Source organism: Gordionus sp. m RMFG-2023, chromosome 2, assembly GCF_954871325.1.
Source record: "Gordionus sp. m RMFG-2023 chromosome 2, tfGorSpeb1-WG-v2, whole genome shotgun sequence".
Taxonomy (NCBI): Eukaryota; Metazoa; Nematomorpha; class Gordioida; order Chordodea; family Parachordodidae; genus Gordionus; species Gordionus sp. m RMFG-2023.
The window spans coordinates 8,330,136-8,349,588 of record NC_088776.1 but is presented as its reverse complement, the minus strand read 5'-3'; the positions used below and the strand labels follow the sequence as shown (position 1 = coordinate 8,349,588).

Here is a 19,453-nt window from a genome sequence, read left to right as displayed (position 1 = left end):
TTTTTTTAAAAATTCTTGTTATAAATTTGATAGATATGAGTGAGCGAAAGTTTATAAATAATTTATTCACAACTGTTCGAATCTTTAAATGATTTCGGGTTTAAAATGTAAGGGTAGGTAACTAATAATGTATTACATCTCTTTTGCCTACTCCATGTTTCTTAATAGTCGCTATATATTTTATATAATGGCTCCCTAATAAGTAAATCGATGACATTTATGATAAACTGAACGATTCATTTATTAAAGGTGTACATAGAATGAAGTCAGCTGAAGTCAATATCATTGGCTCTAGTCGACGCCACAATATATGCACTATCCGCAAATCCCGGCCCGAGGTCCGAAGTCCTATTTTAAAATATAATTTCGGTTCGGGCCTAATATTTTTTAAAATTTAATTGATACATTTTAAAATTTTTGTAAAAACTAAAGGCACCCTTATTTTTTTATTTGTAAATATTTTTATTTTTAGAATTTAAAGAATATTAAATTTTTCTACATTTAAATAAATTCGGCCGGGCGGACAAATAATGTTTGGGTGATCGAGCCGGGCCGAACAAATATTTTTATAAAATTTTTTGGACAATCTTAAATTAGCTCTGATGCAGTTCACTATTACGAATGAATGAATCACAAGTCTGGCTTGATATTAAAATTTTATTACAACAAACTAGTGCAATTTTTATTTGGAAAAAAAAAATATATATTTGAACCGCATCAGTGATAGTAATAAATAGTAGTATCTAATATTTCACTCAAGGCTGTATACTGCATTTTATCATTATTGGGATATTTTGTAAAAAAAAATTATTTGTTTTTGTTTTACAAATATGTTTGTATCAAACATTTCTTATAAAAAAACCTTGTCATTTTATGACGGGTTGACCGGATATGAGTGTTAGAATATCTTATATATTAGGCTTGTTAAACGAGTCACTCCAGATCAGCGTCTACATGGCAGAAAATTTGGTGGAGGCAAACCCCTCCAAAATCTACCCATACCCACCTAAAAACTATCCCGCGGCCTTCGGCCGCGAAATTTACAGACCTACGACGATGGTATAGTGATTTTATTTAAAAAATCTTATAATAAGCCACTATTTATAACCTTACAACATAATTCTATTTACAATCTTTCAGCCTATTTAGGGAAAATTTTTTTTAAAAATTTGTAGGTGATAATCAACTTATATTTAAATGCAATCTTTTCATAATTTGGTAGATATTCACTTTGTTTCCATAAAATATATATAAGTGAAACATATTAATATTTCTATAAAAAAGATCTAAAATATTGTAAAAAATATAAGACGAATAAATTTAAAGAGGTATATTTAGCTTGATTCTACATATCTATATTACCTTTTAATTAATTAAAAACATGTATTGTAAATAGAGCTATTATATAAAATATTAGAATAAAATGAATTATAGTATATTTTGCATTGAAATTATAAAATGTTAAATTAAATTTACATATTTTAAAAGCGTATATATTCGCTGTGAAAAAGATACATTACTTATTTTATTAATAATCTGGATAACTTTATAGATGTTAATGCAAATTGTGTTATAATATCATCAATTGTAAATTTTTCAAAAACATCAATTTCGCTGGATATTAACATTAAATTTTCTAAAAATGGGTCCGAAATTTTATTCCGCATTCGAGTTTTGTTAATCTTTATTTTACTCATGGCTCTTTCGGCTGAACAGGAAGTTGTAGGAAGGGTTAATAAATATTTATAAAATAAATTTAAATTAGAATAAGAATTTAATTGATTTAAAAGTCGGTATGGTAATATAAAAGAATATTTTATCCATTTTTTTAATTTTGGTCATGATTTCGCTGTTGATATTTTCTTCGGTAGTTTGAACGTTTGCAATACCTTTAATTATATACAATTACAAATAAAATATCAATAAATTACTTTCATCGATATATAACGCGTCATTCTTTTTAACTTTTAAAAGATCTTCGAAAAAAATGATTGATTGAGACTCCAAATATAAAGAGCGAAAATCATTATATTCATCAACAATGTTTTGGACATCCAATTGATAAGTATGACAAATTTCGGATATTTGCCATCCTTCTATTTTTTCATTATCCATAATTCCAGCGGGAGTAAAAATGGATATTTGTGATAAAAAATTTAAACAATCATAATTAAATCGATCATTTACGTTGTTAATTATTGCATTTAGCACAGGGAAAAATATTTCCATTCTATATCTATAACAATAAATAATAATTTAAAATTTTTTAATTTATTCAACTTGTTGTTTTTTTGTTCAACATAATTATTGAATTCTGTTTGATCCAATTTGAATATTGATTTCATATTATACAAATCAGTTATTACATTATTCTTTTTCAAAAAACTATTAGATAAGGAATGTAATTTTAAAAATATATTGTCTCCATTAGCTATATTTTAAAATTATTTATAGAAATAGTAACTAATATTAACCTTTTAGTCTTTGTAATTTATTTTTTGTATATTGTATAAATTTGGTTACCATTGCCAAATCATTACCAACTGCCTGCATTTCAATACAAGCCTCATGTGTACATTTCAATATATCTTTTAAAATAAATAGACTTAATATAAAATTTTCATCCTTAATTCTTGATAATAATCCATCGGCAATGGAAGAGGTGCTTGGGTCATTAGAATCTTTTAATTCAACTAATGATGCTAAAATATGTTCATAAACATCTAAAAAGATTTCTACAGATTTGTAGGTTGCATCTGCTAAATTTAGTAGTTGCTCATGTTTGTGGATGCAAAATTGAAATGGAAAAGGCAATGGGAATATTAGATGAGTTATATAATTTTATGAATGGAGTTAGACGTCAAGGTGTGTTTGTTAAATATCAAATGAGAAAGTCCAAGAAATCTCTTAAAAGAATTAAAAACACAACAAGGTAAATAAAATATTTTTAATGAAACGTATATATTTTCAGAAATTGGTATCATCTTCCAAATCTGTAGAAATTTTTTTAGATGTTTATGAACATATTTTAGCATCATTAGTTGAATTAAAAGATTCAAATGACCCAAGCACCTCTTCCATTGCCGATGGATTATTATCAAGAATTAAGGATGAAAATTTTATATTAAGTCTATTAATTTTTAAAGAAATATTGAAATGTACACATGAGGCTTGTATTGAAATGCAGGTAGTTGGTTATGATTTGGCTATGGTAACCAAATTAATACAATATACAATAAATTACAAAGACTAAAAGGTTAATATTAGTTACTATTTCTATAAATAATTTTAAAATATAGCTAATGGAGACAATATATTTTTAAAATCCATTCCTTATCTAATAGTTTTTTGAAAAAGAATAATGTAATAACTGATTTGTATAATATGAAATCAATATTCAAATTGGATCAAACAGAATTCAATAATTATGTTGAACAAAAAAACAACAAGTTGAATAAATTAAAAAATTTTAAATTATTATTTATTGTTATAGATATAGAATGGAAATATTTTTCCCTGTGCTAAATGCAATATTTAACAACGTAAATGATCGATTTAATTATGATTGTTTAAATTTTTTATCACAAATATCCATTTTTACTCCCGCTGGAATTATGGATAATGAAAAAATAGAAGGATGGCAAATATCCGAAATTTGTCATACTTATCAATTGGATGTCCAAAACATTGTTGATGAATATAATGATTTTCGCTCTTTATATTTGGAGTCTCAATCAATCATTTTTTTCGAAGATCTTTTGAAAGTTAAAAAGAATGACGCGTTATATATCGATGAAAGTAATTTATTGATATTTTATTTGTAATTGTATATAATTAAAGGTATTGCAAACGTTCAAACTACCGAAGAAAATATCAACAGCGAAATCATGACCAAAATAAAAAAAATGGATAAAATATTCTTTTATATTACCATACCGACTTTTAAATCAATTAAATTCTTATTCTAATTTAAATTTATTTTATAAATATTTATTAACCCTTCCTACAACTTCCTGTTCAGCCGAAAGAGCCATGAGTAAAATAAAGATTAACAAAACTCGAATGCGGAATAAAATTTCGGACCCATTTTTAGAAAATTTAATGTTAATATCCAGCGAAATTGATGTTTTTGAAAAATTTACAATTGATGATATTATAACACAATTTGCATTAACATCTATAAAGTTATCCAGATTATTAATAAAATAAGTAATGTATCTTTTTCACAGCGAATATATACGCTTTTAAAATATGTAAATTTAATTTAACATTTTATAATTTCAATGCAAAATATACTATAATTCATTTTATTCTAAGATTTTATATAATAGCTCTATTTACAATACATGTTTTTAATTAATTAAAAGGTAATGTAGATATGTGGAATCAATCTAAATATACCTCTTTACATTTATTCGTCTTATATTTTTTACAATATTTTAGATCTTTTTTATAGAATTATTAATTGTTTCACTTATATATATTTTATGAAAATAAAGTGAATATCAACCAAATTATGAAAAGATTGCATTTAAATATAAGTTGATTATCACCTACAAATTTTTAAAATTTTTTTCCCTAAATAGGCTTGAAAGATTGTAAATAGAATTATGTTGTAAGGTTATAAATGGTGGCTTATTATAAGATTTTTTAAATAAAATCACTATACCATCGTAGATCTGTAAATTTCGCGGCCGAAGGACGCGGGATTTTTTTTAGGTGTGGGTATGGGTAGATTTTGGAGGGGTTTGTCTCCATCAAATTTTCTGCCATGTAGTCCAGATTATCACAAAACAGATAATACCTTAGGAAATTGACACTATATTCCATCTACCGAGAAAGGTCCTCAACGATTCATAAAATTGAATGGACGATATGGGTTCATTTAATTAAACCACGTTATAGACTTGTTAGTGGAGATCTGCTTGGACCGGAAACTTGTAAATCTGACTTAAAACCAGGGTTTGATAAGGAAACCCTCGTGCCGCGTCAAATTTAGAAATCATAACCAATTTCCCAAAATTGTATGGACCAAATAACCACTTTCTTAAAACATTCGTACAAGAACTCCCTTTCGTCAATAATTCAGTTTTTGCTTATAACAACTTCAATCTATGATATAACGATATTTTTTTATTCAAAATACTACCATAATTTTTTTGATTTTTATAAGATCATTTTTTTACAAAAAAAATGAAGAAAAAATATCGAATATATCAAAAAAGTTAATTTTTTTCTTTCTTTCTCTCAATTTTCAAAAACACACAATGTGTTTCAAATATAAAAATTTGTGAAATAAATTTCTAAATAAAAAAAATTTTCCATGTAAATGTAAAAATTAGCTATAAATTTAAAAAAGAAAATATAAAAAATTTTTTTTTTTAAATCGGAAATTTTAATTAAAAAATATTATAAAGATAGGTATAGGCATAACATCATTCTGGACGAAAAGGTTCTGGTCACGAATGCTTTAATAAGTGCTTCTCTACTATATTAGATAAATTAAATAGTTATTAATTAAGAGATTAATCATAATTTTTATTTTTAGTCAATCAAAACATAGCACATTACAAAAATACGTTTCGCCAAAACGAACAAAGGCGAAATGATCTTTATTTTAGAATAAATTAAGATATTTTTGAGTTATTAGATATTAAATTATTTCGTAAAAAACAAACCATAGTCGATATTTTTGAGTTATTAGATATTAAATTATTTCGTAAAAAACAAACCATAGTCGATTTTTTTAAGAAACCTAGGCCGGGTCGTGAAATTAATATCTTTGCAGGTCTCTGATGATGAAATATAGTTAGTCAATTCAATATCGTTCAACAATAATTTATAAGGAAAACGGATATTGCAATGAAATGAAATTGTGTTTATTTGATAACTTTTTTTCTAGGTTATTTTCTTTCGGGGCCTATAATCATAAAATTTGTTTTTAAATTTCTTAAAATCAAAATTTTACCAACCCTGTACATGTATTTTCTTGTTTAGTTTTCATACAAATTTATATGTTTTAATGGAATAATAAAAAGTTATAAATATTATTTTAAAAAAAAGTATTTGCTAGAGATGAAAAGTTTGGTTTTGCCGCCCGAACATATACTTAAAAGAGGAGATAGTGAGGCTTTAGCTTATTCCTTTTTTCACATTAACCACTGGAAACGGATAGATGGAGCTCTCAACTTACTTCATTGCACCTGGGAAGGAAGTTAAACTTTTTTATTGATAAATCGATTAGATATCTCTAAATTAGCTTTGTAAAAGAAAGAAGAATGAATGAAATATTGGATATGTATGTCTAATTGTTTAGACTTCTTTCTTTTTTTTGATTAATATTTTTTTACAAATATTTTTATTGATAATTTGCAACATAATTAGTCTCTTTTAACTATTAATATTGAATTAGGAGATATAAAGGTTTTATATTAATACACATTGTTAATTATAAGGGATTTAAAATGTATTATTTTGTTAAATTAAGCTTTTCGGCTTATACCCTATCCTCTCGAAAAGGGATATCTATTTTACCCTTATCCTCAGTGTACCGAATCCGCTGACAAGGAGCTATTGCCTCGTAAATTTTAATTTTTTTTATGTATGAATTATGCATTAATTGATCAAGCTTTATATTTCGAAATTTCAATTGGGCGATAGATATTTAAATTAACCTTTTATTGAAATAAATAATTTTAACTAGGAATTAAGATATCGTTTTAGACCCCAAAATTTGTCTTATAATGGAGCTAATTTATTTTGTTTAATAATAGAAATCATGTTTGATGATCAATCATAATTTTCACTCGAATCTGTTTTCTAGATTTTGCCTAATATAAATGTTACATATTATAAGGTTATGATTAGTTAGAACCCTGCAAGGACTGTCCGAAGCCCGACTAGAGCCAGCTCAGACATAGAATACTTTTTGATCTTTAGCTGTAAGAGGCATCCTGATCTGATGCCAAAATTAAATATTATAGATATATCCTCAATAATCTTTTTGTTTGATCGAAATGACAATCAGAATCATGTGTCATTTTTCATCTAACACATTAACAATTTCTGGTTATTGTGGTGACTAGTTAAAACTTTATTACTCCGGTGTAAAACCAAACTGCATTTCATCAATTTTCGTTTGTTCTTTTATCCGCTTCTCTTACACCGTTTCAAATACTTTCATTGCAAGTTCCAAGAATTTAATAGCTTTATAAGACTACAATCCAAAGGATCACCTTTCCCCTGTATATTGGAATAATTATACTTCTTCGCCAATCCTCGGGAATAGTTACTTTAGTGACAATTAGATTGGCTAAATTCATTTAATCCCTAAGTCATCAGAACCTTTAAACATTTCTGATACCACTATCGTTAAACCCGCATCTTTTTTAATGCTCTCTTAATTTCGTCATTGTCAAATTTACACCCGGACCTTCTACCTTTGCACATAACATCATTATCCCATTCATTCTCCTCTTTCCAAAGTCCTTACATGTAGATCTTCTAGGTTTTCTTAATACCACAAATATCAATTACCATTTTTTCAAACATTTATCACCTACCATATCCTGCCTCTTTTTTGACATCCGGACCACATTTCCCATTCCTTCCCTGCATTCCACTTCATTAGCAAACTCCTGCCTTTGTTCTTTTTGCGCTTTCGCTATTAATTTCTTGATATTCCTTTTTCACCACCTTGTAAATATTGTTATCACTATTTTCTTTACTATTATACCATTCTTTAAAGCACCTCCGTTTCTTGTCCACAGATTTCGCTACTTTCGGATTCTACCGTCTCCTTATGTCTAGGCGGCCCTTTTGTCTATCCACATACCTATTTAGTTATCCTCACCCAGGTTTTCTTAATGGCTTCCCATTTGTCATTTACCCTAGATGCTTGTGCCACTTCCACCTCTTTTATCGTCAATGTCATATTGAATTGACGTCCAGCACTCTCCTCCTTTAATTTCCAAACCTTCAGCCTTGGCACAAACTTTCTTTTAATGATCCTCTCGCCTTTAAAAGTGAGATCTACTATAACTAGTCGGTGCTGATCAATACATTCCTCTCCCCCGGTATCACTTTCACACACAAATAATTTACCACACTTTTAGCACTACCCATCTTGTAAGTCACCAGCTTCTGATGCTTTCTTAAACATTGTATTACAATCATACCCATAGCATCACTAAAGTTCTCTCCCCTTCCAGATTTCTCATGCCGTTACTAAATCCTCCATACTCCCTCATAACCATCACTACTCGCTCACACATGTCCATTCAGATCACCAACCAGGATAATCCCCTCTTCATTTGCTAGTCTCGATGTCACCTCTAATACTTTCCCAAAATGTATCTTTCTCTTCTTCCAAACTGAGGAACATATGGCGAAATAATATTGCATAGCTACCAAAAATCATCTTTATAATTATTATCTGGTTATCTAACTTCATACTTCGATTACACCCATTTCTCTGCAACCAATACACCAACGCCAGCCTTACCATCATTACTTAGAAAAATTTATACTTTTCACTTGTCCTGCCAATCATTCATGCGCCATTACCTTAACATCTGTCTCTTGTATGCATTATATGTAGTGCATCGACCACTTCTCCCACTCATGCTCCCAACATTCCATATCCCAATTCTTTATCTGTTCCTGGTAAATTAATTCCATCACTTATTATCAGCATCATATTCTATCAGGTTAAATAAAATACATATTATATTCTACATTTAGCCTACACAAAATCTAAATTCCTTTTTTTTTTAGTTGGGCTCAGGAGCTGGAAAAAATAATTTAGGCTTAGGTCAGGCTCGGACACAAAATTTTTTGAAATTTGGACTCGGATCACGAAAAAATCACTTTGCATTTTCAAGTTCGAAATTTTTTTATGTATTTTTTTTGCATCTTAAATTAAGCATTTCACGAGGTATCAGTGTACCCCAAAAAAGAATTGCCATTTTTCATTTTGTTCACTGCTGGTTTATGTTCTTTCACTGCACTTTTAGCTTTACTTACGCATCAATACCCGGAATACATGGGCTCGTTCGCTAAAATGGTATAAAAATAATGTTATCAAAAATGATAATTTAAATTTTTTTTGTTTGAATATTGGACGAATTTGTATTATAAAATGGTATTAATAATAAAAATTCTTTTTTCTCGAAGATGCTATGGGTTAGGGGGGTTTCCGTATTTTTTTGCATGCAATGTTCTCTGGTTTAATACTCTTTTTGAGATAAATTGTGTTAATAAAATGGATTAAAATTTATTTTCTCTAAATGTAAACAAAATTAGGAATTTTGATTTAGAAAATGATTAAGATTTCGCTAAATAAAATAATTATTCATATTTTACTTCTTTTATTAATTAATATTCATTGGCATAAAATTTTTTGGGGAAAAATAAATATATTAGTTTGTTAACGTTATATCGGTCCCTTGTACCTACGTGCTGGAAAAGGTTCAGGTTATTTTGCCGTCTAACATTATTCATCACCTGTCCAGGATTTGATATTTCGCTATTAAATTTCAATAATATTTTTATTCGTCAACCTAGCTATTAATTTTTTTTTAAAAATGTTTTAATTTAAAGAAAAAAAACATGTAACAAAAAAATTATATACTTTTTAAATATTAGCATAAAATGAAGTTAAATTATTGTGAACTCATTTTTTTTAGCTTTATCCTATTATAAACAATTTTAGTATAATAATAAAAAATGATGTAATTGCCAATTATTGTTATCTTTTAAAATGGAAATAATAATCTAATGATCCTTTTTTCTTAATTTTTTTTTAAAAAAAAGCTATATAATTTAAACAGCATTCCTTTTGACTTAGTTTAAAACTTTCAATCTTCTCAAATTAAAAACTATTTATTTGTAATCTCAAAGCTGTTAGTTGCAACTCAAGGACTTAAGATCTACTATCAATTTTGATTAATAATTGATATCGTGATATCAAATTTTACGAATTATCATAATTTATTTAAATAGACGTTTGTTTACAGTTTTGTTAATTATATTTATATAATTTAAAAAAAAATAATTATTATTATTAATGGAATTATCAATATCGTAGTAGGTTACATGAGAAATAATCTAAAAATTTAATCTACATGAAAATATAATTGTCGATATATTATATACTCGTAAGCTACGAAAGTATTACACCAAAAAAAATTTGAGATATCAGATAAGACGACTAATTTTTATATAGCATAATCATTAGAAAACACACTATACATCAGATAGAGATGTTAAAAATAGATATCAAATTAGGGGCTATAAAAAGCTACTTTATTATTAATCAAAGACTACGAAATATTAAAATATATGGCTGATAATAGCCGATTATAACCTATAATAAAGAAATAATAAATCAATCAAACATATAGTTCATTCATAAAACTGCGTAATTTTTTTTATATGGATTTATGTATTTTAGAAATATAAAAATTAAAATAATTCTAAAAAAAGTATATTAATGGCTGATTAAAGGGATGAGTTGATAAGCCGCCATAAAAGGCTGAAAAATTGTGTTAAATATAATCATGAAATGATCTGGGCTCTGCATTTAACATACACATTTACAAAAATGGTTTAAATATTATTTTTGCGTGTATAGGGGGGAATAAAACATAATATCCGTTTAGAACATCATAAAAATGATATTTTACATGTTGAGTGGTGAAAGAAAATAAGATTATTGCATTCGTTTATCGGATTTAAAATAGGAGAGTACCCATGCCTCCCATTTCGCTTTGTTCCTTGACAAATATCTCAAAGTACTGATATATAATGGTAACAGCTAAAAGGATACCAGTTCCACTACCAATTGCGCCTATATAATAATATTAAGAAGATCAAATGTTATTCTCAATAAGGTATAAGGAAAAAATATTAGGGCTGCTGATATTTATCCATAACGGTCCCACTTACGATCCAATTTATATTTATTTATTGTCATTATTATGTATAATATAAGATAAATGGAATTATAAAATCGGTATTCCTACTTAATTTTGGTATAAAAAATTATGTAATTTTATTTGAATAAAAAGTAAAAATAAATTAATATTAAATATTTTTCTCTATAAAGAAAAGAGTCTCAAGTTTATTTATTTCTTATAAGTTCTTTCTTAATAAAAAACAATGGAATAAACAAATATAGACAAAAAAATTTCTTACTAGTTTATAATATACTTTACTTCTTCTATCGTTAAAAAAAATGTAAAGAAATTTTTTTTAAAAATGTCGCTTCACTTCACACTTTCTTTGGGGAAATTATGACAATCTATTTTTTAGAAAGGGGGGAAAATTAGTTCAAAAAAAAGTGAATAATTTGCTTTAAAAAAAATCCACTGGGTAATGTAAAATATCGGCAGATCCGTTATTTCTCTCTAAAGTCCAATATCGGGAAAAAATATGAAATAAAGATATATATTTATTCTATATATATCGTTAAAACCTTATATGATTCATTTTTTTAAACCATGGTATGAGACATTAAAAGCTCTTAATATTATGCAAACAATTTCGAATGTCTCCATAAAATTTTAATATATCAAATGTTAAAACCTAAGAATACATAAATTAAATTCGCTTATATGCTATGCCAGATTATCTACAAGCTCTAAAAAACTAATTTTACTACAAGTATTGAACAGTATATATATATTACCCATAAAATCGGCCATAACTGAAAGAGCCCCTATGCAAAGACCGCCAAAAGCTGCGGCTGTCGGTATATACCTGTTTAGTTCGTGAATCATCGATTTTTCCCGATGACCCCTCATAACCATCTGTTGTTCCTTAAGCTGTTTGGCTACCTAATTCAAATATAATTGTTGAATTAAATAATTGTCTTTTTTAAATATTTCCACATTGTGTATGCGGAAATTACAAAATTGTGTGTAATGTCGTTAAACACTTTTTTAAACCGATTAAGATTTTAGCCAAAATAATATTGTGAGCCTCGAGATTTGGCAAATAGAGGTCCAAACCTTTCTACCATTTATGGGCTCCGAGCTAACATGATATTGTTTTGGGGAAAATCTTAATCGGGCCATTTTTAAAAATCGAAAATACGTTCAACATCACTAATTGTGTGAGACAAAATTTTTCTTCTAAGCCATTTAAATATCATTTATTCACAAAAATTTATTTAAATTCTGGTTTAAAGTGTAAGAAAAAGAAATTTCAATTACATCAATAAAATAAAATAGATAAATATTAAAAAATTACATCTTTGGCGCTTGACCCCGAAACGTCTATCCAAGTTTTGCTGAAGAAAGCGCAAGAGCCCAGCATGAAGATCACGTAAATGACGGCGTGAACCGGGTCGGTTAAAACATGATCAAAATTTTCCGGTGGGGAAAGGTAGTAACAAAGACCGCCTACGGGGTAAGATCTGGCTGGACCACCGCCTCCGACATCCTTTGCAGAGGTGATAAAAAATGTACATATTTATGATGTTAAAAAACAAAAAAAAAATCACAATATTCTGACATTTTAAACTGTAAGTTAGCGACGCGGCATGACCAGACGATCGCCTCATTCATTGAGACCTGAAAAAAAGATCATTCTATATTAAATTTTTTATTAATGTATTTCTAAAATAATTATAAGAATGTGACCTTTAATTTTTGTGAAAACTCCGTTTTTCATCTTATTTATTGGTAAAAAATTGATCGGTGACACGTCGTTGGTTATTCATATAATTTTTAAAAAAATGTCTGATAATTTTTTTCCCAGTATTTTTAAGAAAAATTCAGTATAACAAAATTGTCAGTATTATATTAATTTTACCATTATAAATAATAGGTCAATATCTTAGAATTCAATATAAAATTCATTTTAATAAGTTTGTCAGTATATATAATTATTTTCAGGTATTTATGATTTATAAACAATAATTTTACCCCATATTTTTAATTATATTATTACCTGTAAAATGAATACGTATTTAAATTAATTTACCAGTAAAATAAATTCATATTTTATCTAAATTTTTGAATTGAAAAATATAAAATCATAATTACTGTAAAATGTCTAATTTTTAAAATTTATAAGTTTGTGATATTATTTATAAATAATAGACAGGGTCAAATATTATATTATCTTATTCTAATTATTTTTAAAATAATTACTAGATTTATTATATCATCTATTATTAGAATAAAATAAATAAATGATTAAATTTTAATGTTGTTTGTAGTACAAGAGAATAATATAGAAGTTTAATTAATAGTATATAAATAATTTTTACCAGGATAATTTGTTACCTAGACATTTATTTTATTCGAATATTAATGTTATTTATCCTTATCTACCATAATTTTGCCCAAGAGGCTGGTATAGAAATTTTTTTGTCCCATAATGGGGACAGATTTATAATACTTTAATCGACCTGTATCTGTATGATACAAAAGCCAATTTCATTAAAAAAAATTTTACTGATTAAAATATTGAATAATACTGATATTCTATAATTTATATTGATAAAAAAAAATGCTGAAAATTCCGTAAAAAATCCTGCAAGATATTGGGCATTAAAAATGTGCGCGAATGGATGATTTAGTGGCCAAACTTTGCGTAAAAGTAGGAATGATAAAAATAAATGAATATAAAATATAAGCTTCCATCTTCTTTTCGGGTAATGAAAGAGTAAAGAATGATATGCTAATCTCTTGGCTATGCTTTAAAAATATTTATATAAATTTTGCTTCTAAGTCTATCAGCGATCAATGTTTTACCAAATTTTAGACTTAAATAAGGAATCTTTTATTTATTGAGTAAGTCAACAGTTGTCATTAATATTATAGCTGTTTGAAAGAAGATTCAATAAAACTCATCCAAACATTGTATATTAATATATTATATAAAAAAATTAAAACCTTGATATTAGTAATAGTATATATAAATATATATATATAGTATAGCTTACAGCCCAAACTCCCAATAAGTTGATAAAAAAGTTTCCCCCAAATTTGACAGCGAGCATCTAATAGTTTTAAAAAAATTATTAAAAAAATCCAGGGATATTTACTAGTTGCTAAAAAGCCCGATTAGGTCGATTTAAGATTTTGGCCAATATTATGTAAACTATGAAATTTGGCAAATAAGTCCAAACAGTGCAAAATCTCCAAGCTTACATAATACTATTTTGGTTAAAATCGTAATCAGGCCGTTTTTTAAAATCTATTCAGTCATTTTAACAACACTATTATTTACTCTAATTTCTAATTCTTATATCAATAAACGTAAAGGTTGATTAAAGTATAACCATAACTCATTTATAACTAAAGTTGGGTAATAGACGATTTTTTTTGGCTAATGTCGAATATGGCATTGTCACCCTTAAATTATATTATTATTGTTCACTAAGGGAAACTTAAAAAATTATTACCTACTTTTTTTCCATTAAAAACATTGAAAAGTTTTATAATGACGAATATGAAACTTGTTACCCATATTAAATTATTATAAAAATCGGCTTAGCCTTAGCCAAAAAAATCGCCTAGGCTAAGCGATTACCCAACTATATTTGTAATCTTCCATCCAATTCATAACTTCAGTTTTTGGCATTTTGATTAGCGGTCCCAGGAATTTTATAGTGCTTACAAATTGAAGTGTTAGCGTTTTGCCATAAATTCACTTTCAAATTGCAATGACACTACACGCTTCTGCAGTAAGTCCGAATATATATAGTTCAAATGTTTTCCGCTTATAACGTTTTAAAAACTCGGCTCTTTAAGAATTATTAAGGGCGAGTTATATTGTAATTATATTATTTTTTTTTAAACTTACGGCATGCGTTTTAAAATTTGTACCTGAGATATCACGTAAAGATTCGAAACTAAGGCGCTCTGCAAAATGATGGGTATGTTAGAGGTATAAAATAGTTTGATAGGGTATGAACTGTATTGGCCTCTGTATCTAGCCGATTTGATGGGAAGATCGACTCTGAATCCCTAATATAAATAAATATGTGATTCATCTGCAACGAAATTAATATAAGTTATACCTATATCGAGTATGGGGCTTATATTAACAATAGATACTTTTAATTTTTGTCGATGCCAAACAAATTATTTTAGTTTAAACTAATTTTGCACGAAAAATAATATTTATCAGTATATAATAAAAAGTTTTCCCTTTTGTGCTTCCGTTTCCGATTGATATTTAATTATTTTCTAATGATTTTATTAAGTAAATTCTTTTGTTAATGAAAAATTTTAATATATTTTCCTGGCTATAAATTTTCTAAAAAAAAATCTTATCAAAATCCAAAGAGAAAGAAAAATCTCAAATTCATAATTATTTCATCATTGACGTTATTCATTATAATTTTTATAAATTCTTTTATTATATATTGTAAAAAATTAGAGATCTGTTGGTCAGAATTTGGTCAAAAAAGGGTATGGAAACATGACTCATCCAGGATGGACTTAAAAAACGTAAAGGCGGGTAAAATTTATGCCTTTTCTTTTAAAACAATCCGTAAAATGTATTAAAATTATTTAAATCAATAAAATTATTCGTTGAATCTGATATTTTCTAAAAAATCTTAATGCATATAAAATATAAAATAAATAATATAGAAGAATATACTATACTAATAAATCCGGCCGAAGGGCCGGAAATGGGGCGAGGGTGATATAGGGGTAAAGGCCCCATAAATGATTATTAATAAACTCACGCCTTTGACTAAAAAATATCGGACAACATTACAAGCTGGGCTTGAAAATAATTTTTTTTTTCCAAATCTAGGTGAATCCTATTTTGACCTCTGCAGATATCAAAAAGAATGATTAATTTAAATAAAATATGATAAGTTATTGTGAATGATCAGTGATTTTTTTTTATGTGCCAGGAATTAGTTCTATTTGGTGGTATCAGCAAAAAAGTTAAATAAATGTATCTCTGATTGATATATCATAAGTTGATTGGCATAGTATTGTCCTACGTTCAATTTTGAGCAAAATAGCTTAGAAATTAAAATTCTATATATCCTAAATATAGAAAAGCTGATAAAATTTAATATTTTTAAAAAGGGCCATCCGTAAATGGCAAACTTTTCTAAATTAATCATATCAAAAAATGTTAAGTAATTAAAGCTATATGCGTATAATTGAAATAATCGCCACATATAATTTAAGACTCCATTTTTAAAAAGCCCTAAAAATTAAATAACCATAAAATTCCAAATTGTTAGGCTGTTACTTGAAAGTAAATTACAATGGCAAACACCAAAACGGTAGCTAATAAATTCATGAGGTTGGGTAGGTTTTGTCTGTAAAAAGCTTCCCTCAGGGCTCTAACCTTGTCACTACGAGTGGCTAAGAGATGAAATAAGGCTATAAGGGCTCCCTCAAATTCGGTTCCTGTATAATATATTATCAAGGATCATTAATACATAAGAGCATCTAATCACCTTAAAATATATTCTTAATGAGTTTCTAATTAATAAGGTTAACAAAATAAAGAATTGATATGGAAAGTATGTGTCAAGCTAAATAAAACAATTCTTATTGAAAATTATATTAAATGTAATTTATTTGAATAAATGTACAAATCTCTAAAAAAAATTCTAGTTAAATTCTCTTTTATTAACAATATCAAGAACATGGATAATGATCACCTCAAATTGAACTAATCATATATTTATATAAGTATCCATATGTTTATATTTTCAACTGTAAATCATTTTTTGAGTGAGTTTTTTTTTAATTACATAAATCAGATTTTATTAAAATGTATTTGAGTATGTTTAGAATTACTTATCCTGTGAATTTCAGAAACTTTGGCATTTAACTTTTGAGTCATTTATATAGGACTGTGCTGATATTAAATATCTGATCCAATATTTTAATAGATTTTGGTTATTGTAATATATAATTATGAAATTTTATTCATAATAATAAAAATGAGTTAAATTTATTATAAAAAATAGAGAAAAGTTGAAAATTAAATGTTATTTTTTGTTATATTATCTGCAACAAAAAAGAGATTTATATCTAACAAATCTCATTCTTGTAGTATTATTGAACTTGATTTAACAGATTATTAAAAGGAGTTAACTGAAGATTTTAGCCAAAAATAAATTATTCAAACTTAGAAATTTTGTTCAAAAAATGATAGCAAAATTTAGAGCTTGGGTATTAATATTTAGTAAAAATTTTGATTTTTTTTTCAAAAATTGGCTGAGCCATTTAACAATACTACATAGAGTCCTAATTATTTAGATCATTAATTTTTGGAGAATAAAAAACTATACATTTAAAGTTAGTTGGTTCTCCTGATTAGTAAATATTGATTTTTTTTATGGCATTGGTTCAAATATAGATGGTAAATAAAAATTAATATAAAAATTATACTAATAATATAATATCGGTGAAAAATTTATGGATCAGAATAGTCTTTTTTATAATTTAAATAAATAAATCTATAGAAAAACTAATATAAATTATATTAAGGTTAAAAGTTTATGGCAAAATTTTCTAAAAATCATAAGTAGAATTTCTATGTGTTGTAAGAATACATTTCCAGCATGATCAATTCAAAATTTAACCCCCCTCCCCCTTTCAGAATGAATTAAAGGTGAAAAAATAACACATTGACTGAAAAAACACATTGACTGAAAAAACACATTGAGGCTAACATATGTAATAAATATATACCTCTTCCTGTGTTAACTGTAGCAGGACTGAAGGCCTTCCAAACAATGGTTTCACAGATATTTGTTGCAATAAATAAGGAGATACCAGAGCCCAGACCATATCCTTTTTGTAAAAGCTCATCTAAGAGAAGGACAATTAACCCAGCAACAAATAGCTTTTTAAATATAAATAAAAAAATAATACTGAAAATGAATATAAATGCGAATAATTTGTTTTATATAATAGTTTAATATACAGCATAAATTATTTGTATTTATAAGGAAATAAATTAATTTTTTATCAAATATGAATTTAGTTTTTTTAAAAAAAATACTTGTATTATGATGAGCAAACATATGCCAGCACCTATCTCAGCAGGATCACCATACATACCAGTCATAACATAAACTATAGCTTGACCAATTGTGATGATAATACCAAAAACTATTTAATATAATTAAACTTTAAAAAAAATTTATAATGTACGTTTTTGAGCTCCATTAAATAATGCTCGATCTTTTGGAGTGTCTCCTACTTCAATAATTTTAGCTCCAGCTAAAAGCTGCATAATCAAACCAGATGTAACAATAGGTGAAATACCTAATTCCATTAATGTCCCTAATGGTTAAAAAAATAAATAAAGTAATGAATATATGCTCTAAAATTTGAACATTTATTTTTTCTCAAATTTTTATAAATTATATATATAATTTTACCCCTATTTGAAGCCAAAATTACTCTTATCCAATAAAAAGGATCAGCACTGTCAGACGACATGATACCAAAAAGAGGGATCTAATAAATAAGAATAACTTTCTTAAAGAAAAAAATTTACTTGGCAACAAACTAAAAAAATAAATAAGGTTATAGCAGTCCATAACACTTTTTCTCTAAATTGTATCTAAGAAAGGAATTATATATATATAATTGGAAAAATTAATCAAATACTTTTCTTTCTGGTTTAGAAATTTCAGGTAAAATCCCACAAAAGGGTTTAATTATTTCTAAAAACTTAACTAAAATATAAAAAAGACAAGTTTAATAATAATAAAATATATATATAAGTGGGTATTTATTATAATTTATAAAAAATTTTGGGCTTACTCGTCATAATGAAATTTTATATTACATATATTTTGTGTATGTAACGAAACGTGTAAGCTTTTTTTTAAAAAAAAAAGTATAATAATATTTTGGAAAATAATATTATCCTCTAGAAAAATACCATTTTATATCGAATTTATATTTTCCTCATGTAATGGAAATTGCAATGGAAAGTGTATAAAAAGGATAGGGATTATCTTTAGTAATTCTTTCAAATTTTTTAGTCTCTATCATCACCTTTTCCTCATTTAAATATTGATTTTTTAAAGAAGCTTAAAAAATTGAACTTAACATCCTACTGTCGTAATTGTATATGACCTATTTATTTAAGTTTGCTTTAATCAGTTATTTTTCATGTAATTTATATATATATATATACTTTTATTATTAATTTATGTTTGTTTAAATAATCCATTTTAATCGATATATACAATTATAATAATAATAAAAGAAGTTGTCTAAAATAAATTATATAATAATTTAATATAATAGTATATATAATATGTATTTTAGATAATATAGATAATTCTTTTGATTATTCTGAATAAAGAATTCGTAAATTAAAGTGAAACAGCCTTATTACTTATAGTTATAACCTCAGGTTGCTCTTTTGAAATTTTGGGCATAATCAATGGCTCAGATAAAGCAGAGCAATATTTATATTTTTATTTTCCTTAATA

At 26.3% G+C, this 19,453-nt stretch overlaps 2 protein-coding genes across 3 annotated transcripts in view; one reads left to right on the top strand and one right to left on the bottom strand.

The window, feature by feature from the left end:
- LOC135925476 (suppressor of tumorigenicity 7 protein homolog) overlaps positions 1–9,655 on the top strand; it is a 31,040-nt gene extending 21,385 nt beyond the window's left edge. For both annotated transcript variants that reach the window (XM_065460818.1, XM_065460817.1), the window contains exons 13-16: positions 6,064–6,214; positions 6,488–6,580; positions 8,925–9,064; positions 9,424–9,655. In XM_065460818.1, coding sequence (XP_065316890.1) covers positions 6,064–6,214; positions 6,488–6,580; positions 8,925–9,064; positions 9,424–9,519 — 480 coding nt within the window. In that variant the 3' untranslated portion in view covers positions 9,520–9,655. The remainder of the gene's footprint in view (positions 1–6,063; positions 6,215–6,487; positions 6,581–8,924; positions 9,065–9,423) is intronic.
- A 712-nt stretch (positions 9,656–10,367) lies between these two features.
- Positions 10,368–18,829, bottom strand: LOC135925015 (protein transport protein Sec61 subunit alpha). The gene is made up of 13 exons (XM_065460150.1): positions 18,774–18,829; positions 18,618–18,685; positions 18,505–18,570; positions 18,386–18,464; positions 18,156–18,287; positions 18,004–18,113; positions 17,691–17,844; positions 16,234–16,394; positions 14,841–14,981; positions 13,955–14,011; positions 12,253–12,444; positions 11,690–11,837; positions 10,368–10,849 (listed from the first exon to the last, which is right to left on the bottom strand). The coding sequence occupies exons 1-13, from the start codon at positions 18,778–18,780 to the stop codon at positions 10,734–10,736; spliced, it is 1,431 nt and encodes a 476-aa protein (XP_065316222.1). The 5' UTR covers positions 18,781–18,829; the 3' UTR covers positions 10,368–10,733.
- Positions 18,830–19,453: the final 624 nt, after the last annotated feature.

Coding starts and splice junctions, on each gene's coding strand:
- LOC135925015 (XM_065460150.1), bottom strand. Junction 18,288..18,385: donor AATTTTGGCTTCAAATAGGG/GTAAAATTATAT, acceptor TTTAACCATTAG/GGACATTAATGGAATTAGGT. Junction 14,982..16,233: donor CCATTGTAATTTACTTTCAA/GTAACAGCCTAA, acceptor TATTTATATTAG/GGATTCAGAGTCGATCTTCC.